This window comes from Semicossyphus pulcher, unplaced genomic scaffold, assembly GCF_022749685.1.
Source record: "Semicossyphus pulcher isolate SPU_LCO1_2020_fin unplaced genomic scaffold, fSemPul1.0.p SCAF_8, whole genome shotgun sequence".
NCBI classification, from domain to species: domain Eukaryota; kingdom Metazoa; phylum Chordata; class Actinopteri; order Labriformes; family Labridae; genus Semicossyphus; species Semicossyphus pulcher.
The window spans coordinates 24,549,192-24,572,469 of NW_027211759.1; the positions used below are offsets into that span (position 1 = coordinate 24,549,192).

Consider the following 23,278-nt stretch of genomic DNA (forward strand, 5'->3'; position numbering starts at 1 on the left):
TTATGGTTTGATCACCATCCCTGAAATCAGTTTGTATTTACGCATTCGGCTTCTTGTTCTGTCCAGCTGAAGGGTCTATCTCTGCTCATATGAACCGACCTGATGTACTCTTCCTTGTTCTCCTCGGTGACCAGCTCGTTCTCTCCGTCATCTTTCAGCTGATGGGTGGAAACCTTCCCGAGGATCTCCATGTCCTGTGCAAAATACAGCTCCACGCCACACTCCTCCAGGTTGTTCTCTCTGCACACACAGAAGCACATACGCATTAGTAAACTCAGAACAGAACCAGCATGTGTATCAGAGTGTATTTCGCTTTGCTTTCTCAGTTTAGTGTGGAGTCTTTTGAGTTGCAAAGTTTCCATGAATATGCTGTTTTCAAAATGCGTGTTATAAAAACAAATGCGGCCTCGAAAAACCTTCCTTCCTGATGATCCTCTACTTCTTTCCGACAATCATGCACAGATTCAGAGGTAATCCTGTGGTACTTACTTGACCCACATGATGGAGTTATAAAACTCAGGGTCGATGGACTCCAGGTCTTTCAGCGTGGGTTTCTTGTCCAGCATTCGCTTGTAGAACGGCAGCGTGAAGCCGGTGTCGATGAACTTTCCATGGTACAACGCCTGCAGGGAGGATTTGTTACATTAGAAACCACAATAAGAAAACTGCTCTCTTGGTCTACACAGCTTAAATCCAGAAAGATACACAAAAAACACAGCGTCAGTTCACTAAACCTGATGATAGGGCAGCTTTGACTCCCTGGATTTAACAAAGTAGAGCAGTGGGGGGAGAGTTTTTCCCCCTGCTGTATTATAGAGTTATTGTATGGCCTTTGGTGACATATGTTTCAAATTAGTTTTAGACAAACTACACATACGTTCCTCTCAGTGCTGCTGCTGATGATTCACTGGGGATTGTTCCATGCCCATTCAAGTGTTGGAAATGCTTTAGCAGCCAGTCACCTTTAAAGGAAGCATGAATGGGCCTTTTATTCCTGGAGTCATGGCAGCTCCACACCTGCTTTTATATACAGGAAGTTATAAGGACAAGCCTGTAATGTAATATGTATATATGTCACCAACGCTTGATCTGTGCACATTTCACAACCACAGCTGCAGAAGGCGACAAATGTTTTTTAATGTGTCTCAATTTGCGTCAAAATGTGGTGCATTAGGAGTATCAGGATTTGTACTCATAACATTCAGAAAGTTACATGTCAAAGGCGGCCTCACCCTCTCACCCTCAATGGTCGCCATATTGGCTGAGTAGCAGAAGGGGCTGACATACAAATGGCACAAAATGCGCCATAATTTCCACATTGTATCCACAGGGTGCCCACCATAGAGTGATACCAAAAGGCAACAACCATGTTTTATATACAAAGTAGAGCCAATGAAGAGGTTCCCTAAATGTGCATCGTTTCCATTGGCCAGCAGGGGGCAACTCCACTGGTTGTAAAAACAACTTTGATTGTATAGAAGTCTATGAGAAAATAACTCTACTTCTCAGTTGATTTATTACCTCTTTAAACATTTTCCAAGTGAGTTTTGGTCTCAGTCGCTACTTTCAGTCTTATTCAATGCAGCTTCAAGTTCATTCTGTAACTTAGGGTTCCATTCAGAGTAACGTGACGATCAAGCAGGGTAGGCTTTAGCCCTGGCTCTCAACTGGTGGGTCGGGACCCTAAAGTGGGTCGTACAGCTGTTTCCAGTGGGTCGCAGATGTGTGCCTTAAAAAAAAAAAGTCAAAAGTCTAGGCTGCGCCAACAGCTTCCAGTTGAGAACCACTGCTTTAGAGCACGGCTATCTGTTTTAAAACGGTTACCACAGCAACCTGAAAAATGCCTTTCCCCTTTCCGAGGAGTCGGTGGTTCATTTTTGACGAGGTATATATTCTTAAAGCTTTCTTTCTTGCTAGGCCAAAATAGCATCCCAAATAACACTACAGTTACCATAAATCATTGATATACCTTGCTAACTAAGATAGCACAAGCAATAGCTGATAACGTTATGTTTGCTAACCCCTTTGCTCCTCTCAAGATCCACCCTCTCATCCAAATCTGGTTACTTGTAGCTTATAATTGTTAGATTTGAGACAGCGCTACATGGCAGTGTACCTACAGGCATATCTGAAGTGACACACCGCACACACTGTAACTGGTTTCATCTGTTCAACAGAATAAAAATGGCGCTTTGGTGAATTATTGTTGACCCTTTGTCCTAATTCTCATAGTGAAAATTTCAGGGAGTCACTTACATTAGATGAAGCTACAGAGACACAACACTGCAGCCCGTGTGAGCACTTAACACAAAGACTCACATCAGCTTCAAACCAGGTCCTAATCTCTCCTTGTGCGTGTGTGTGTGTGTGTGTGTGTGTGTGTGTGTGTGTGTGTGTGTTCACACAGAGGTAAAGTGAGCTGTCTCAGCCAGATGGAGCTGTTTAATGTTAAAAAAACCACAGAGGGCTCAGAGCTGTGATGAGCCAAGAACAACACAGACGCCTACTGACTGACTCAGTCACAGGCTGTTCTGTACTACTGTATCCTGACCGACCATATGTCTGTCTCACAGCCAGACACACACACACAGACAGGAAGATTTACAGACAGAGAAGAGGGTGTCAGTGGAAAGTGAGGGGTAAAGACTGAAAGTAAAGAAAGGTAAAGAAAAGAGAAAGAAAACTAGATGGTATGAGGGTTTGAGACAAGCATCTTTATAAGGCAAGTCAGCAAAGTGCTTTCAGGACTAAATATAGGTGGCTGCTGGCGGGTGTGTGCTGGGTGCGGCAGTGAGGTCATAGTGTGGGTGAGGGGTGGGGTGACAGACAGAAGGAGGGGTGGAGGGTGTCGGTTTGGGGCCCAAAGCTTTCTGGAGTTGATCCCAGAGAGAGACATTATAGAACGTCCTGTACATCACATACTGTATGTACTGTACACACTGAAGGTTTAAAACAATAATAACAATAATATTAACCACAGCATCCCTTTGCTGCATGTCACACCACGGTCCTCTCTTTACAGTCACGACAAATAAAGACCAATAAATTACCGCAAAAAAATGTCAAGCGAATAACAGCTTGGCTTAACAAAACACATTTAAAACACCTCATAAATATGTCAGCACACACATGTGGACACAATATTTCTGTCTCTGCTGATTGTTCAAGAAAACAAATGTCTTGATTCAGTAGTCATTCCACAAAAACTACATTAACATGCACACAATAACAAGGATATGACACGCTTTTGTTTTTTTTAAAGGCACCACTTAAAGTTTCTCTGGAGACTTTGAAGCTCAATCCTGAATTTACTGGTTTGATATTTTATCTTTTTCAGAATAACAGATTAAGCATTACAATCCTTTAACTTTGTTGGACTCACAATGAGCATTATTTTTAAAAAAGGACTAAATCACTGCAGCAGAACCAGAGATCTCCCCCAACATGTTAGTCGGCGATTCAGATGGCTCATGCTAGTAGTGGCTAATGTAGCATTGAGCAGCTAGCTAACAAGCGTGTGGGGTAAACTGCAGAGATCCGGTCACTAACTTCTCAGACGACTAACTTCTCTGCCCCAATGAACAACGACTCAAGTGACATTACAAGAGTTTATAACTTTTTCCACATATAAAGTTATATAAAAACTGTTTTCCAACTACCTTCAACTTTTTTCTTCAAAGCTGAAATGATACCTTGATAAATGGATCGATTGGAATTATGAAACTATTTTGATAATGTATATCTCTGATAATTAAAATGTATTAAAGCATTCTGTAACTATCTGGAACAAGGGCAGGCTGCATCATCTGCTCTGCAGAGAAGGTACCAACTCTCTATGTATGACCCGTACGACTATATTGTGGCTGAGCCCTTCCTACCCGGGACAAAAACTGTTGTGCACAATGCAACTCTCCCCTCAGGTAGAAGACCCTGATCTGATCAGTAGATGAATAGATAAAGGAGAAAATTGTTAGTTGCAGCCAAGTGAAGTACTTTAACTTCTGTTAATGTGTCATAAACTCTGAAATCTCTGATAGGTAAGGTTTGTTTACACAGGGAAAATGAACTGTATACAACAGTTCTCAATATGTTCATCATATTCACTTTGATTATGAGCAGTTTAACTCGGTCAGGGTGGGCTGTGTAAATGGGCTCCCCACCACTTGGACTACTGCCTTCTTCACATTATTTGTTTACATGTGTGCATGTACATTAGTCAAAAATTAATGAGTGGATTAGAGTTGAAAAGTAAACAGCTGCTCTAAAGAGGGTGTTGCAGCTGGTTACCTTTTGGGCAATGTGTGACACTTTTTTAACTGAGGTTTTTGAAGATTTGGAAATTAAGACTTTTAAAGGCCTGTCTTTACAAATTGCTCAGTAAACATGTTTTAGACAGCATTTTCTGATACAAAAATACTGAAAATACAACTTACAACCTGCAAGAAAGTAGACCAGTTCCTTTCTAAAAATGAATCAGATCTCAGGTGTGATTTTAATAAAGCTGATCCAAAGTAAATCTCACCATGGCGATGAAGCGTCCGATGAAGCGGAAGTACGTGAGGTGGTCTGGGTTGATGGAGGAGGCCGGGTTGATCTGCAGACAGTAGTTGTTCTTGCCGGCGTATTCGAACAGACAGTACATGGGGTTCAGCACCTCGTGGGACAGCAGGAAGAACCACTCCCTGCAGGGCAAAGCAGAGGACATTAATGCAGGAGAGGAAGACGTGATACTGAGAGACCACAGCAGGGATGTACTGTTACAGCATACCAGGAATCTTTGCCGACACTTGATCATTTCTGTTTTTTTAAATAAGGGAATAATGTTGAAACAGTCATTTTTATCACTTGTTTGGTAAAGGCAGTGGAGTCACTGAGAGCAGAGACAAAAAGTGTCTGTGGGACAAATGAAATACATTCTGTGGTCCAGAAACAAGAACTAATAAAAATGGTTTACAAACAGATAAAAAAGAAATAGACATAAAAACAAATGCAGACAAAAAAATAATCAAATAAAACATGATCATAAAACTGTTAAAAGAAATCACATGAAAAGCACAAAAATGACAACAGAACAGTTCTCTTCAGAGTGATGACAAACTCTATATTTAAATATGATTTTGTTTAGTGAGCTTTAAAAGTCGTGATGGACGGATTGAGCTCCCTGTGAATAAAGCCCGTTGCCTTCTGCTTAACACAGCAAATTCAGCTAAGAGCCTGCTAGCTCAGGCTTTATATTTCATGTACAAACACATTAGTGGGAATGATATTCTCATCTTACTTTCTTTGGCAAAAAAAAGGATGAGTACAAGGCACTCTTTTCTTTAACGCTACATTGATGTGGCCCTTGGATGTTCCCACTTTTATAATGGGGAATTCATTCTTCCGACTTTGGTGTCCTCGTGACTCTTCAGTCGTTATGTGGAAACAACATGGCTGCGACTGAGAAGACATGGGCTCTTTCTTAAACCACTCCCTACACACTTTCTCTCAGTTTGCCTGCTCGCGTGAAGGGTCCGCCACATTGAGTGCCGTCCAAAACCTCTTCAGTGAGGAGTGGGAGTGGGTTGTTAAACCCTCAACCAGCAAGTCTGCACTGATGCTGACTTAGTGACCAGGTGCAAGGCTGTGTTATGTTCGCCATGAGATGAGAGACGAAAATGAAATGTCTGTGTTAATACCTGTACAAACCAGAACTGCTTTAGTTAAGAAACATGAGATAATATACTGACGTCAGAGTCTTGAAGTTAAAGTTATACTCAGGATCTAATAAACCGCTTTCTTGTCTAGAAACGATACAAGTGAAAAGTTTCAAGTGTTTATACTTACAGGGACAGCTATAAAAACTTAGCTGTTCATTAACATCAGATTAAAAAATACATTTACAGATAAGAGATGTCACTAAGGAAGCTTGGGATGAAGTTTATTCTCCTCATAATGTGGACTGATTTTAATGACTCTGTCTCACTTACGTAGCTTTCATTACTTGACATGTGACATGAAACCATGGTTACACAAATTTCCTGTCACTGCCGGAGTGAGGGGAGTTCGCATCAAAGCACGGCTTTGTCTGTGTCTTACATTTTACCCAAAATGTCCTTCTGTTGGTCATGCTTCTGCGTAATATGATGTCTACTCAGCAAGTCATTAACCAAAATGATTCCCAATCACCAAGTTATTTGCCTCCTGACTAAAAGGGGCCTTTGCATGAACTTTTCCACTTGGCTTTTCCGCACAGCTAATTTTTCCAATTGTTAAGAAACCACATGAATGCAGCGTTAATCTAGCCTACTATGTGGTTTTCTGGTTTGGATAAGCTCTGAAATAATCTGAATTCTAAAAACTACTTTGGACAGAGCTATAAATAAGAATATACAGTAAATCAACAAATGTGCACACAAACCCAAATCAAAAAAAGACACATAAATTACATGAAGACAAAACACATGACATGAAGGATAAATACAACAGGGTAGACTAAAATAAGACACAAACAGACTGTGGAAGGATGCATGTTAGACAGAATGAGGGAACACCAGCAGCACCACCACCAGCTGCAGCACCAGAACCAAGCGCTCCCAAGGCCCTCCCCTTTGGGGTTTATGGGAGGAGGGTGTATGGACTGACTGACGGACGGACGGACGCAGACACCTCCCAACATCCCGTCCGTGGTTCTACCCTGTGGTAGAACAGCATGATGTCACCTACCATAGGGTAAAACCACTGACGTGACACCGGAGACAGAGACACAATGCAAAATCAAACAGAAAAAATGAGAACACCACCAACAGAAAAATATACAGAGAGGAGGACCTGGAGGACAGCAGACGCAGGGGTGGATGTGATGGATGGGTGGAGGGACAGGGTGAGGGAGGAAGGTGAGGATTGTTGCAAGAGAGTACGACTTTTATGGATTTAGGGAGCAACATGTAAAGGAACATTTCAGGATTAAGAGTAAGAACTCTGCTGGCAACCAATGATAAATTCATCCTTACACAAGCACACATCTCTAACACACCCATTTACACACAGACAAATTCAGCAACAGTCAGGATTACAAAGACCGGAAGGGAGAGGAAAAACCCATCATCCCTGTCACCAACATTAAAACAAATAACCAGTGGGTAAAAAAAAACTGTAATAACACATAAAGGCGTGAGGAGAAGAAGGGTGCGTTTGGTTTGCTGCTCTCACCTGGCGATCCCGCCGTAGTCCAGCCCCTCCTCTCCTCTCATGATGATGTAGAGTCTGCGGCGAAGGTCGTATGGCTTCACATTCATAATCTGATGACAAAACACACACATAAAGCATGTTAAAAAGACCGATTAGATACAAAGTGGAACAAACAGTGAGTGATGATAAAGCCTGATCCAATACTGTATATGGACAATTAACAAAAACATTAACACTGGCAATGCTGCAACATTAATAATATATAAATACCTAAAATATTCGAGAAATTCTCAATATTCTTGTTTTATTTAAAGGTCTAATCCCGAAGATTTCAGTTGCGTTCTCTTTGGCGGCACCTTTGGCGATAAACGGTAATTGTAGAAGTAAACTTCCCAATTCAACCAGACGTCCACAGTTTGCTCCGGTTGTAACATTTATTTAAATGAAAATCTTCGAGATCATACCTTTAACCTTCATTGTACCAGTAGTATTCCCATCGCAAAAAAAAACAAACAAACAAAACGCATGCGTAACCTTCATGTGTCAGAGGCTTCTTAAGATGTTTGCAAATAACTTCATACTTTCGCTGAGCTTCATGACTTCATTCAATATTAACAAAATGTTAAAGATTCTCTTGTTTTGACGAGTGACCGTCACTATTCATTGTGTCAGGCAAACTGTGTTGGTCATCAGGTGACATATGGTTGTTCAATTAAACACAAGACCTAATCTTGTGTTAACCAGTCCTAAGGGGGTTATATTGAAGGGTAGAAAAGATGTGTGTTTTGTGTTTCTCTGACCTGCTGGAACGAGTCCTCAAACAGAGTCTGCCTGGACACAGAGATCTTGACGTGGCTGGGCAAGGCATTGGACTAGACAGAGGTAAAACAAAAACATAAATCTATATGTTTGCTGTAGAGTTAATAAAACAAACAAAACAATACATTTTTAGACAGGTTATATTCATGAAGACCTTCTATAAAGCACATGGACGGTCTGAATGACATGACAAATGTCTTAGTTCTTTCCTCTTACAGACCTAATTCTGTTTTGACCCTTAGTTTTTGCAAAAAATTAACATTGCGTTACAGCTGTTTAGTTAATACAGACATAAGCTTTTATGAAGATAAATCTGGTCCTGTCATTTTGTTGAGTATAATTCAGTTCATTATTATTTACATAAACTGTAAAAAGTACATGTGTAGCTTGAAGCTGGACATCTCTGACCTGAAAAACCCCAAACTGTTTCTGATATAAAATCACATTTCAAAGTATCGAGCAAATTGAGCACTGAAATCAGATTTTTTGTTTGGCTCTTCCCATTATTTTAATCTCAATGTCGACCTAAACTGATGCAAGAGTCCCAAGATTTGTATTATGACTTCTCCAAACAAGGTTGCACTGCAAAACAAATAACCTAACATATGCATTGGATATAAGACCACATATGAAAGATGCACAATGAGAAGTGTTTTGTAATGTTCACACAGCTCTAAAAAGAATTTGCGCCACTTCTGCATGCAGTCTTAATTTAGCGTAAAGTATTAAAATCTGTTTTTTTTTCTGTAACTGAACACACATCTTTAGACTCAAGTCATACATGCCAAAACACACATATAGTGAATTAGTGACTCCAGTTTACACTTACATGGCACAGGAAACGGAACTGGTGGTATTTCCACCTAAAGCTGCGGTCGTAAGCACCGGGTGACCCGCCCTGCCGTGACCTGCAGACAAAAAAAAAGAGGGAAGGAAGAGATGAAATCTAAATTGTTAGAGCAAACTCAATCAGACACAGTTTATATTCTAAAACAAACAAACTGACAGTGTTGGTGTCCCCTTTAAGCAGCTCTAATGTTCCAGTTCACTGTCCAGAGACTCAAAGAACGTTTTAAGATCATCTGAGCCATCCTGTTCTGAATAACGACTTGGTGTGTCTGGGTCTCATAGACTGAAGTGAGTCCGGGCCTGCAGCTGTGTTAGTATAAGCTCCACCAACCCGCTACACACACACACACACTCTCACTCACACACACTGGATATGTGCCTTGTCAGCAGCAGAGAGGCTGAGACACAAAAAGAAAGAAAGACAGATAATGGGAGGAAGGAAGGAGAGAGAGAAGAAGAAGAAGGAGGCCTGTAATGCGTCGGGTTTTGTGCTCGCCGAGCTGCCAGGCACATCTCGGTTGGGGTTAGGAAATGGAGACCACAGCGGCAGAGAGCTGGCCGCGGACTCACACACACAATGCTGGAGGATTCACTGTGAAAACAGTGAAGCCCTCCGTGAACAGCGGCCTCAAAATACGTTCAAATATCAGCAGGAGAAGCAGCCTGCCGATGCGCTCATGCACAGACACACACAAGCAAACACAAACTTGCATGCTGAACTCAAACACAGAGAGGCACAAACATGAACCAGTGCAGTCTGCATACGATCTGCTGTCGCACATCTGCACATTCTCCTGACTTCTGTGGGGAGATCTGAGACTGCTTCAAGGCAAAGGCAAACATCCACAGGCTGGGGGGAAGAGGTGCGTATATGCGTGTATGTGTGTAGCATGAACATGTTGCTGTCATTAAATATCACTGTTTGTTTAAATATCTGTGACTAGAGCTGCAACGATTAGTGGATCAAGGATTAGCTGTCAGCTGTTAATGTAATTGATAACAGTCTGGATAATCAATTTAGCGTTTTGAGTCATTTTGTCAGGAAAAAACGTCAAATTCTCAGATTTTTCTTCTCAGACAAGAACATTTTCTGGTTTCTTCCTCGTCTATGAAGGTAAACTGAATATCTTTGGGTTGTGGTCAAAATTATTTGAGGACGTCAGCTTAAATGATCAACATTACTCACCATTTTCAGACATTTTACTGACCAACTAACTACTCGAATAATCAAGTCAATGAAAATAAATTATAATAATGCTAATAATTATTAGTTGCAGATGTTTCTGTGAAGTTTAAGTTGATTCTGAACGGCCCAAAGTCATACTTGAAAATAAGCAAAGAGATGAAAGGTTTAAAACATGGAATTAATAAAGATGCAGAAAAAAGATGATGTAGTTTAGATAAAGACACATCTTTGAGCTTTTTCATTACTGTTAAACAGAACAGGGCGTTTGTTTAAATTAATGCAATGCAGTTAGGTCAGACCCAGGCAAAAATCATTGTGCTATAATTAAAGAAGTTGATTTAGTTGATTATTTCCAGGGATGGTCCCCTCTGAATGTCTTTGCCTCGGTCTGTGACATACTTCTATTTGATTGTTTTAAAAAGCAAGTTTGGGAGGAAGGGCTGAGAGAATATTTACCCTGACTCAAACCCGGGTCGGGGGTCTTTAAAGGTGGTGGTGCGTGAGTTGTGGTCCACAAAATATCGGACTCCCTCGGCGGTGTACTTCATCTCCCAGCCCGGGGGCAAGGGGTGCTCCTTGATCATCCTGCAACAGGGAGAGGGCAGTGAGCACGGTCCCAGCCGGAGGAGCCCCGTCCTGGGGATGAAACTAACACACCTCCCCCTGCCAACCTGTGGATCTAAAGCCCAAAACTCACAGCCGTGGTGTTTAATCATTTTAATGTGGCCAAAAAAATCCTCGTTCCACCCCAGCTGCAGTTTGTGCTTCTCATGTTTTCAAATTGTGCTCGAATCACAGAGCATCTGTTTGTAACACCCAGCCATCTTTGACAAACCAAGAAGGTACCGTTATGACAGTTGTTCAAATGATACTTCCAAAACCCTCAAAGACTGAATGCTGAAATATTTAGCCTGCTGCTCATCAAGATCTTTTACCAGCTCAAATTTGGTTTGCAAGGAAAAGACAGCAGAAATATTTCCTGAACAGGATCATTAACAGAAAATGATCACTGCTGTGGAGATTTTACATTTTGGTTCATGTTCTTCTAATTAGGTAAGGACTAAAGTCATTTTCTGCTATCTTTGTTTGGATTTCGCCAAAAAAACATCCTCATTTTAATAATATTTTTTTAATCAGATGTTTAGAAGTCTTTGAGGAATGGGAAGCATTAAGCATTAAGTTTGTATAGCAACCTTCAGGCTTTGTCAAAGTTCCATATAATCAGCATCTCACACCTCCAGCTCGCCCTCATGGAGGCAGAAAGAGCAGAAGATGCAAGTCCAAGAGTCAATCATCAAGAAAGGACTTAAGATTCAAATCTGTAATGTGTGAATTTTAGTAGCTCAGACGTTCAATCAGAATGAATGAGGCGAGAGAAAAAATAATTAAAAGAGCGAAAAAAGTGTTAAATGTCAAAGAAAAGAAGGGTGAGACAAGAAACATGAATGAACAGCATATGGAAAGTGTGTCGAGTCATTTCTGGAGCCTTGGAGCTTTTTGAGTAAAATAAATTCAGTTTTCAATCATTTTGAATTTCCCTGCAGTTCCTCAGATTTTTTTTTGATTTTTGTGAATTTTTTTTCTCCTCTGGGAACACGTTTCTTTGATTTCCAGAATATTCCAGCACATCCCTGATCTGTGGGAAACTCGCATGAATCACACTTTAGGCGACTCCATCTGTCGTCATATTTAACCGTCTAGGATGATTTAACCTTCTTCAGTACAAGCAAACACCCAAAGCGCCATGCACACACACTTACACACGCTAACACACACACACACACACACACACACACAAACACATGCGTTAGTACTTTCTCTCGTTCATCGTCTCACCCTTGGGTCCGAGGATCGTCCCACTGTGTCGTTCGTGTGTTGTGGTTGACAAAGTACACTCGGCCATTGTCCTGACGCTTCTCTGCGGACACAAAGAGAACAGACGATGATGAAACAGAGAGTATGTGATGATGTGAAGTTTTTAAACAGACTTGGGAAAAACGCCACGATAAAAAGTAGAGCCAGACCGATACAGATGCTGATTTAAGAGGGGGGAAATGAACTAATTAGCGGTATGGCAGCTAGTACATTGTAAACCAATTCTAGTTAGAGCAAAAGCTTAATGTGCTGGACAAACTGTGTCGTGACACCAGTTCCTAATCACATCAAGCGTTGTTTTCTGCATGATTTGTTCTGTACAGAGGCTACAGACCTCAACGCACTGCTCGCAGGTTTGACTCCTGGTCTGTGATTGTTTGGTGCACGTCATCCCCCACTCTCTACTCCCCACATTTCATGTCTCTCTTCAGCTATCCTATATAATAAAGGCAAAAAAGCCCACACATCCTAATATCGGCCAACAGATATATCAGGCAGGCTCTAATAAATTGTTGGGGATCAGAGGGACCACCTGAGTGTCTCTCTCTGTTGGCATTAAGACAAAAAAATATCTCACCAGCAGGATAGAAAACCAGTGAGAGTGTGTGATATTTCACTGCGGCCTGATCTGAATACCTCACCAGGGTAAACTGAAGTGTGTGTGTGTGTGTGTGTGTGGCGGGGGTGTTTTAAAGTCAAATTGACTGTTGGGAGCAAAATTTTAAACAAGGGGAAAAGATTTTACATTAGATTTCATAAGATGAATCAAATAGTGAAATGGCTCCATAGAAGCACCTTAAACACTGAATCAAAATTTATGGAAGTGTGTAAAATGTGTGTGTGTGTGTTTGTATGGCGGGCCATGGTCTCATGAGAGTGTAGCTGGTGCCCCATCCTCCTCCTCCTCCCTCCATCGCTCAGACATCTTTTTCTCATTAACAGGAGTGTGTGGAGGGCCCAGAAACAGTAGTGCTCACATTGCAACTCTTACTAGCGCTCTCTCCGACTCACTCAACCCCCCACTTTACCATCCAGTTTGACCCCCCCCCCCCCCCGCGCCCGCCACCACCTCCTTTTCTAGTTTCTTTCATTCGCCACTGTCTCTTTTTCTTCTCCTGCATCTTTCCCTCTTTTCTCCCATCGTTCTCTTTTTTGAATCTGAGCCTAAAAAAAAAAAGAAGAAAAAAGCGAGGGAAGCGACCGCAGATGAAAAAAGGAGCGCCAGAGAAGCGAATCCGAGCCAGTGATATAATTGAGGTTTTTTGGTCTTGAGGTACCGCAGCATGTTGAAAAGGCATCATGGGCAGAGGGAGCGGGGTTTTTTTGGAGAGAACATGGCTGTGTGATGAAGTCTGTGAAAATGTCTGAGAGACACGAGCTGCCAGCAGTGTTCCTTTATGAATGAATGAACGATTTGGTGTGTGACATGATCCTGTGTGGATCCGATTACATTACTTATTGGGAAAATGTTGGATGATGTAGAGTCCCATCAATAATAATGTGGCCTCCGCAATTTGTGGACTTTAGAGTAAAGGGAGTTCAAGCAGTGATAAATTGGTCTAACGAGCAGAAATGAAACCAATACATGCTTTACGAAAAATTGCAAGTGGACACATAAATCAATCCATTCCAAACTGGGGACTGCGAGGAAGAGACTTAAGCAAATAACAAAAAGCCACAGAAGCAGGATTTATTCTTTTGTTGCAAAAATAGTTAATACTTCAAAAATGTGCAAAGATTTCTGTGGGGAGAGAAAACGCTGACGACAGAAATTAAAACCACATTTTGAGTGAATCATGTACCTTTGGTTTTTATCCTGACCTGTTGCATTGCTTCACTGTTCACTTTACCTACAAAGACCTGTGAGGGTTTCAGGTTTTGATTAAAGAGTCCAGACATGACTGATCGTATTCACTCCAACACCAGACACTGCCGACAGGTACGCACGACTTTCAGACCGATCAGAATCTAACCTCCCAACAGAAGCCAAACTTCCAATCCATTTAATAACCCTTCAGCACCCCTCACTGAGAGTATCTTTGCCTGGAGTGTGTGTGTGTACGATGAGTGTGTTCGGCAAACTTACCCCATCCTGGAGGCAGCGCGCCCAGAGGATCATTTTCCACCGGTGCACCGGACGGCTGAGGGAGAAACAGAGAGAAAGACAAAAACAAATCCGGTTAGGACACCTTTCTGTCTCTCTCCTCTCTGCACAGCTGTCGCTCAGTGTTCGTCCTTGTTGACTGGCATGGTGGAAAAGTCTGTCCACTCCTTTGCTGCCCGTCAAATGAAGAAGATAAGGTGGAAAAGTTTTGGGGGAAAAAACCCAAAATACAGAAGGAGGGTGAGAAAAAATGATTTAAAAAAAAAACTCACTTATTAAAGCCGTCCCAAACTTTGACAACCAAGTCTTCGCTCGACTTCGCTAACTGACGAAGCCAGGTAAGATACCTGTGCGCAAGGCAGGCTGGCTGAAGTGTGTGCATGTATGTGTGTGGTGGGCCGAAAGCGGGTGGGTGGGGGGGGGTGGCTCCTCTCTGCTGCAGCGGTGAGGGGCAACTGAGGGAGCTGGCCGGCCGGTGGCTCGTATGCCTTCCAAAAACTACATGCTCGGTAGGAGGATAAAACAACAACGCTGTTCCAATGAGCTCACTGGCTGGATGCAAGCCCCACCCCCCCGGCTTCCCGCTCACCTCCTCAGATACACCCCACCTCCTCCTCAACCACCTCCACCCTGGCACCCCTCCCTACCCCACCCTGAGGTCCTCCTCCTCCTCCTCTTTTCTCTCGCTCTCTTCTAGCTCTGCTGTGAAAGTAGGCAGGGAAGTGCGATGTCTGAGGGAACTGAGGGAACATTCATGCTTGTTCCAGACTGGACACCCCCCGCCCCACCCACCCCGCCTCCTCTCCGGCCGCCCCAACCCACCCCAGGCCTGACAAAAGGCACCTTTATTCACCCTGGGCCTGGAAACCACTGTGGGGTTTACTCAGCCTGCACTCATATACACACACACTGAAAAAAAGAGTGTGTGTGTGTGTGTGTGTATGTGTGTGCCCCTGTGTGGAAAGTTTGTCTGTGGCAAACAGTCCATGTGTACGTTCTTCTGTTGGAATACACACACACACGTACACAAACACACATGAATATATTAGGCTGAGTGGAAAAGTAGCTGAAAAGACGCTTGTTAGGAATTAGTGGCTGCTGATGGATGTTCATCAAACAGGGCGGTGTAGTGTGTGTCTCTGTGTGTGTGTGTGTGTTGCAAACAAGTTCAAAATCATTAACCGCACCACCAAGAAGAGCACAAGCCCGTCTAATGACAACATGTACGCAGTCAATGTTAGCGATGAAGAAGGTGAGTGCTTTGGATGGGCGATAAAAGGTGTTAAAATTAACGTCAAAATAATGATAAACTTTAGACGTTTGTATTTGACATGGAAAGAACAAAAAGCCTCTCACACAGCAGAAAAAGCGACTACAGTTATTCTGCAGTTTTTTGCTTGCATGTCACATAAACGTCACAGAATTCCCACTGCACAGGATTGTTTGAGCCGTCATAGAAGAAAGTAAATGTATTCTGTTATGTACAAAAGTAAATCAAAGAGTGACGCTGTTAAAAAAAACTGGTAACACCACATTAGTTACATTAGTTATATGGGCGGAAGTGGCAGCTTGGCTTGAAGCCCTCCAAGACGTATTGTGACTGTGACAGCGCTGTTGTTTTTATCATGAAACTGCTTTATTTAGTGTTTTTACTGGTTATATTACCGGCTCTGTTTGTTTTGGAGAGGAGGAAACCTCTGTGGTTTATTCGGCTCCTGATTAAAGACCTGTGAACAATAAACAGTGAAGGAATCCTGACGTAAAAACAAGCCAAATCTTGGAAACAAGCAGAGCTAATGATAGCAACAGCTCAGCTCCCAGCTCCAAAAGATTTGAAACGCAAATCTGATTCATTTATAGTTTATAACTATCTTATCAATAACAGTTTTAACTATTTTTTACTTTGACAGAAAAATAAAGCCCAATATATTTTAAATTTTAACCAATGAAACATCTGGTTTCTTCAGGCTATTGTCATTATCAGGGTACTTCACAAACTGAAAACATTATCAACTTGTATATATATTGATAAATAATGATATTGATCAGTGTAAAAATATTATCATAGTGTTGCTTTCTCTTTGGCGCCACCCCCTGGCGATAAATGGTATTTGCAGGAGTACACTTCCTACATAACCAGACGTCTACATTAGGCTCCGGTTGTTACAGTTGTAACTGTTGATTTTCCTCGCTGACGTTCACTTTCCTTTTTAGTTTGCCTTCATCTGAGCGTCAAATTTGTTTCTTTTTTTTGATTTTCCCTTCTTTTTGAAGTTGTATCTGTAGTCATCGATGTTTTCTTTGTTTGTTCAGCCACAGTAGATTACTGTTTCCTTGCAACACTTGCAGAGACCAGAGGAACAGCAACCGCTTAGCTCCGCCTACCCTCTCTGGCAGACCAACCACTGCTGGGTGATGGAAAACGTGTCACTAACTGGGCGCCGCTTGTGATTTTTCCACGAAAGTCGCCACCGACACCCAGTCTGTAATACTGCAAATGCAAAGTCTTTCATCACCATTGTGTTACCTCATTCAGTGATAGATAGTGACATTTATTTAAATGAAAATCTTCGAGATTATATCTTTAAAAAGTGAAACAATCCTCATTATTGACAAAAACAAAATATATATTGTTCAAAAGATCCTCTAAAAACGTGAGAAAAAGTAGGTCTGGGAGCCTCCCCTCCTCTTTAATGTCTGGTTTTGGCAGCACTGGTCGCACTTGTTGTCCTTTATTGGCTAAACAGAGGTGAAAAATACTACCATTTTCCACATGAAAGCTGGTGGACCTTCAAAGGTTTTTATAACCAAGACACCATAAAGCAATGATTATTTTCTGAGAAGCAATAAAGTAGAGCATTATCCACCGAATGCCAACGTCACTTTACACAGCATTTCCCAAAAAGTAATGTGACTGTGCCCATTTAAACGGCTCTGTCATGGAAACTGTGAGGGAGTCGGGATGGAAAGGACGGGGCCTGCTCGAGGAGAGAGAGTGGGCACATAACAGGGTTAAAGGGTGTGTGTGCTAGTGTGTGTGTGTGTATGTGTGTATGTGTGTCGCTCCCATCGACAGCCAATCTATGCCCCGCTGCCCCACCCTTATGGGTTTTCTGTGACTAAAAAAGGTAAAAGGAGAATATAATGATATAAAGACATGATGACTTCATCCTGGCTCTGACCATTCAGCTCCTCAGCAGCTTCCAGACGGAGCGAGCGAGGCTGAAGGGAGGAAAAGAAAGAGAGACTGAGAAAACAAGGAAGGGAGAGGAAGAGAGGGAATAGCAGCATGCAGGCAGAAACGTGTGAAATAATGGCCGGGCGTTATAGATCTGAACGACTCGCTTCAAGGCCAGACACCACAGGTGACAATGGCCTTTTCAGCTGGCCGCTTTTAACGTGTTAAAACACTTTTACCACCGATGTGCTTCACAAGATTCGCAAACTAGTAAAACTACTCATACATACGACTGTACAACTGTTTCATCACATTTGTGTTGTAAAAACAGCTTGTTCTCCACATCTACAGAGAGACACGTCCGTGTGCACAAAGAGGCCGAGAATCCAGTAAACTTGAGTTCATCGAGTTCATTCAAGCACTTTGAAACATGGAAGCTCCTCTGTGTTTTCAGACGGATTCAGCCAAGCAGTTTGAATAAAATAGAAAATGTACAATGTAATGTTTTCTTATCTCATGTTTAGATATGCCGACCTGCCCAGTGTTCATACCAATATGTGTATTTATAACTCATAGCTGAAATAGTTCAAATATAACTAAATCTAAGCTCTCATACAATATTAATCCCTCTTAAAGGAATAATCTTGAAGATTTTCACGGAAATAAATGTCTGTTAAGTCTCTACCTATCACCGAATGAGGTAACACAATGGTGATTGAGCCTATGGCCCACTGATGAAAGCCGTTGCATTTGCAGTATTACAGACTGGGCGTCTGGTGCAAAATCACAAGCGGCGCCCAGTTAGTGACACGTTTTCCTTCACCCAGCAGTGGTTGGTCTGCCAGAGAGGGTAGGCGGAGCTAAGCGGCTGCTTTTCCGGTCTCTCTGCAAGTGTTGTGAGTAAACAGTAATCTACTATGGCTGAACAAACAAAGAAAAGGTCGATGACTACAGATACAACTTCAAAAATAAGTGAAAATCCAAGTAAAAAGAAACAAACTCAACGCTCAGATGAAGGCAAACAGTCTAAAAGGGAAAGCGACTGTCAGTGAGGAAAATCAAGAGATACAACCGGAGCCAACCGTGGACGTCACACATGCAGCACTGATTACATATCTGGGAAGTGTGCAGTTTATCGCTAAAGGTGCCGCCACAGAGAACCAAATTGAAATGTTCGAGATTAGCGTTAGAGTTTTTCTCTGGTTATGAAACAGACTGAAATTAATTCTGATTACTCAATATGACTTACAAAAGCAAACCAGAACATCAGCAACAACACTGATTATTTCTATTTAGTTATTTTTAATACCTCAAACTGCTGGTGGGGGGTAGGTGTAAGACGAAATGATTAACTGCACACTCCCTTTGTTTACATTTTCCACGGCAAAAATGTAAAGTGAGAGATACATATGACTGTACCACATACCACTTAAGCATGAACAGGACAAAATCAGCAAAGAGATAAGAGGTCCGGCTTTGTCCACAGGGGACGCTAAAATCAACAGTTTCTCATAGGAGCTTTAATCATCACTTTCGACCCACTTTAAGTTTTTGGGGATATCCTGCCTGTATGTTTTTATTTAGCTGTGTTTGGGACGTTTCTGGGCATAGGGAGAGGTGTGAAGCCCCCAGCCAATAACAGCGAGAAGGTTGAGACAAAAAAACGTAGCTACCAGCTAACATTGCTCCCCATCGTTGGCCTCTCAGAGAGGCCACAGTAGGCAGGATGAAGGGCGCCCTCAAGCTGGACTCACACAAAATCCAGCACCTTCCTGCAGGGTTGTGCGGAGGTGTGGGCGTGTTAATTTGTGCTTTACAACCTAAGTACTCTGAAACAATCAGAAAATTACTTTGTTCAAGCTAATGCCGCTACTCCTCATTCTCCCTTCAATAACACTAGCTCCACTGCAGTTTAAAAGTCTCTTGTTCATTGTCCTCTCATCGTGTAAAACACTTACAAAAGTGCTTTTAAGAAACACGAGCACCAGAGATTTGTGTGTAAACATGACTGAGCGCGTCAGTCAGTCGCGCAGACGTGTGTGTGTTTTCTGTTCAGCGACTGCGAGTGATGAAACACAGGGCTGATTCAGGTGCTGCTGTTAGGGCTCCTTGTTGCAGCAAGAATGGACAGAGATGGAGAGAGGAGGGAGGAAGAAGGAGGCAATTGAGGGAAAGTGAGAGGAGGGAGCGAGAGACTGATCTGAGAGTGGAGGATGAAAAAAAGAGGATAAAAGGATATTGTGGTGCTATGCAAAAAAGAGGGATATTGAAATGGAGGCTGGGGGGGATTTTGGAGAGGTGACAGAAAAATTGGGAGGTGGGGCGGGCGGGGTTAAAATAAACGATAGAAGTTAAGGAGAAGAAGACTGGTAGAAGTAAAAAGAAAAGGGGGAGAGGTGGGAGAGCCGGAAACAGCAGTTAATGACTCTGAGCCTGCTCTCTCCGGGGTTCCTAACGAGCTGCAATTACTCTGCAAACACATCACACACGCACACGCACATGCACACGCACACACACATATACAAATACACACACACACACAGTGTATATCTGTAAGTATCTGAGTGTTGCTTATGTTTAAAGACTCTGTATGCATGCACGCTTTGGTACCTCTGTTTATGAGTTTGCATAAATAAAACACTGCAGTGTGTTAATATACTTGTGTGTGTGTGTGTGTCTGTGTGTGTGTGTGTGTGTGTGTGTGCACGTGTTTGCTCCCTATGCATGCAGGCATTACAGCGCCATGGACCATTTAAGAAGACGGCCGGCCCCTTGACCCTCTTTGGTTGTCATGTGCTACATAAAAGAAATGTGGCACCTGAACTCAACATTACAGCCCTGTGAACACATCTGCTCAAACACACACACAAGGAGCACGTGATTTACTGTATAGACCTACACACACGTCCGCATCCACTTTCACACACATACACCTATTATGGGGCAGCAGTCTAGGGGCTGCCCCATAAACGTTGAGTAAAGTTTCCCCCTTCTGGAAGCTGCACCTTGTCTGTGCATCTGTTAGATCTCTCTGTAGTGTTACTGGTAGAGCTTTTCCCTTTCAGGGAGCCTTGTGGGTAACGTATGCATGTGACTTATTTGGGCAGGTTTGTTATGGGAAGCAAGTCTCTCCTGTGTGTGAGTTAAGGAAACTACAAGGACGTACCACAGAAACAGTGAAGCCCATGGTTTCCATGTGTTGTTAATAGGGATGTAACGATTCAATACGAATCCTGATACTGGGTTCACGATACGATTTACCCACAATACAATTTCCTCATATTTATAAAGAAATATAAATTTAAATAAATCTTTTTTAATTTTGAGGTTGTGTTGTTTATTTATTATGATGATATGATGATGATAAAAAACAACCCAGTGAATTATAGCCTATATGATAAATGCAGTGTGCCCTAATGCTCATATATACAATTAACAAGAATAAATACGTTCTATTAGGCTATTCGGGACTTTTAAGCCTGTCAAACAAAATAAATCAAAATGATGAAGGGCTGCACAAAAGTGATATCAGATTGACTTTTCCTGCTGATAAGTTGCGGAAAACAAATTGCACAGGTGCACATCTCAATTGCGACGGTGAAACTATTTATTTACTCCATTATTCAGCTACAATTTTTAACTGCATTGCGAGGTATCGTTATGTCCCTAGTTGTTAAGTTACTAGGGAGCAGAAAGTGTCCACATAAAGCTCAAGATGAAGTACAGCGGGTTCACTTAGGAAATAAACCATCTGTTGTGCAACATCACCAAGACTTTACATCCATTCTTCACTGTTTAGTTAGTTAACTAGTTAGCAGCAACAAGCCAAGCTAAAGCTAACTGAATAAGCCTTAAGACAGTAGGGGGGTCTTCCAGCTACGCAGGGGAGGGACAATGTTATACTGAGTTTATATAAAACTAGCATAATGAACAGTGTCCCCCTCAGGTTGTTCCGACACATTCAGAATTACGGCTTGTACCATAAGCATTATGGCTAATACATTGCTCGCTTCATGCCCTTTATAAAACGGATACATTTAAAGTTTAAAAATCTGTTTTATAATTGTCTGAAACTAAAAACCACAAGAAGAATCCTTAGTCTGGGGCAGCCCAAGAAAAATCAAAGTTAATGAAACTAACTGACTGGTAAGAGAAGGTGATAATTAATATTCCAGATAAGTTTTGGAGTAATTATTTTTACGTCCACACAGTAAGAGTGTCAGTCGGGCAGTAGAACATGTGGCTGTGTTCTCAGTTAAACTATGAGCTCTTTTGTGTGCATTTCCTTGTTCACACACACTGGGGCCATAAATAGTCCCTGCTATCAGCAATGTGGGCATTCCAAGACAGAGCAGTGTACTATCAACAACGAGGGTAGACCTGCCTATTGGCTTTTCTCACACACACTGATCGAAAGGAAGGAGGGAGGGAAGGAGGGAGGAAAAGAGGGAACAGGGGCAGACGAGAAGGAAGGAAGGAGGCAAAGATTCCCGCCCACATCAAACCTGAATGTTTCTGAACCAATGCGGACAGTTAGTGTTGTTACATTTTTGGTGACATGCAAACCTGAATTTATCATAATTCTGTGCATCAAAGGATAATATCATGATTAATATGGTAAAACACTATTACCAAGATCAAGATCTGCATCCAAGAACTATTGTAGGTGCCAGCTATGCCCTATTATTTTAACTTTTCTCAAACGACTACTTTCTGTTGGCTGCTTATTCAACATGCCAGATGTTTGCTGAGGGTTAATGTTAAAAGCTTAATTGCTATTACTTTGTTCAAAACTAGAACACTGCCCACAGCAGCCACATGGAGACAGAGATACTGTATAATGAAGAGTGTTTAAGTAGAAACATTTAGGTTTAAAAACACCAATGTGTGGAAAAAAAACATAGGCTGCATAAATAATAGATGTAACCACTGTAACAGCACCTAATGGTGTGTTGAGTGTCCTTTCTGAAGCCCAGAGTTTGGCATTTTGATTGTGGCTTTGTTGTTTTTTTGGAGCCAGAAGTTTGAATGAGAGAATGGCGCTTAAGCAAGGGATTTGCAAACACCAAGTTATCAAAGCCCCATTAACATGGAGCCTAATGGGAACTGTGTCGCTTCTGGAACCAGCCTCAAGAGGCCATTCAAGGGACAGACGTTTTTAGAATACAGCAGAGGCTTACACTACAAGTAAAAAAGAACGCACGGTTGTTTCGTATGTGTAAAAGGAGAGATAATTAGAGGGTTAGAAGGGTGGATGAGTGAATTAGGTGAGGTTTATCCTAAGGATGCCAAGACAACAGTGAGATACATAAAAAGAAACAACAACAAACACAACTGAGTACAAAGAGAAACACTCAAGTTTCATAAGAACTGAATCACTAGCAGACACACAAACACACATAATCACACACAGTGTGCAGGGTGGGGTGTTTTTACAGAAGCCTGTAAGGGTTTTAGGGCTGGTTTTACTAATGGTCCATTGAGAAAGCTCTGTTGTTTTAGCCCCATAAGTCTTTACTGTCTGGCTGCAGTCTGACCTTGGCTGCTCCACTGAGAGGACGGTGACTGTCAAAGACACGGCCAAACCTCCACTGACTCCACAGGAAAACTACTGTAAAATACTACAAGAGTGTTTCACTTATACCCTGGATAGCTGCCGTCTGCTCACTGCACTGTGCATGAGGATGACATGCAAATCTAAACAAAGATCCATTATAGGACATTATCATGATGAATCTGTCACAGTTTTCAGTCTCAATGATGTGAGTTGTGGCAGAGAAAGTCCAGCCGCAGGACCCCATACTAGAGGGCACAACCAGAAAATACACGGATTATAAGCTTCTTTAAAAAAATTATAAGGTATCAATTTAACCTCAAGAGAAGAGAAAACCTTGTTCTTGTGCAGATGAAAGGTTACTGAAGACTTAGATGACATATTGCAGCAAAGTCTGGCTTTATTCCCAGTATCAATAATGCTCTTTGATGTCACTTTAGGGAGCTTAGGTTCATTTTCACTGTGGAAAGCACAGATACGAGTTAGACATACTGGCATTTTCAATCACCACACACTGCCAGACACACCTGTGTAATAACAACT

General features: G+C 42.0%; 1 protein-coding gene across 3 annotated transcripts in view; it reads right to left on the bottom strand.

The window, feature by feature from the left end:
• Positions 1-23,278, bottom strand: part of wwp2 (WW domain containing E3 ubiquitin protein ligase 2) — a 59,968-nt gene that overhangs the window by 3,423 nt on the left and 33,267 nt on the right. For 2 of the 3 annotated variants that reach the window (XM_069685907.1, XM_069685906.1), the window contains exons 11-19: positions 13,986-14,040; positions 11,861-11,942; positions 10,481-10,609; positions 8,819-8,897; positions 7,971-8,042; positions 7,192-7,280; positions 4,523-4,682; positions 490-623; positions 100-240 (exon numbers count right to left, since the gene is read on the bottom strand). In XM_069685907.1, coding sequence (XP_069542008.1) covers positions 100-240; positions 490-623; positions 4,523-4,682; positions 7,192-7,280; positions 7,971-8,042; positions 8,819-8,897; positions 10,481-10,609; positions 11,861-11,942; positions 13,986-14,040 — 941 coding nt within the window. The remainder of the gene's footprint in view (positions 1-99; positions 241-489; positions 624-4,522; positions 4,683-7,191; positions 7,281-7,970; positions 8,043-8,818; positions 8,898-10,480; positions 10,610-11,860; positions 11,943-13,985; positions 14,041-23,278) is intronic. The other variant, XM_069685908.1, reaches the window with a different exon arrangement.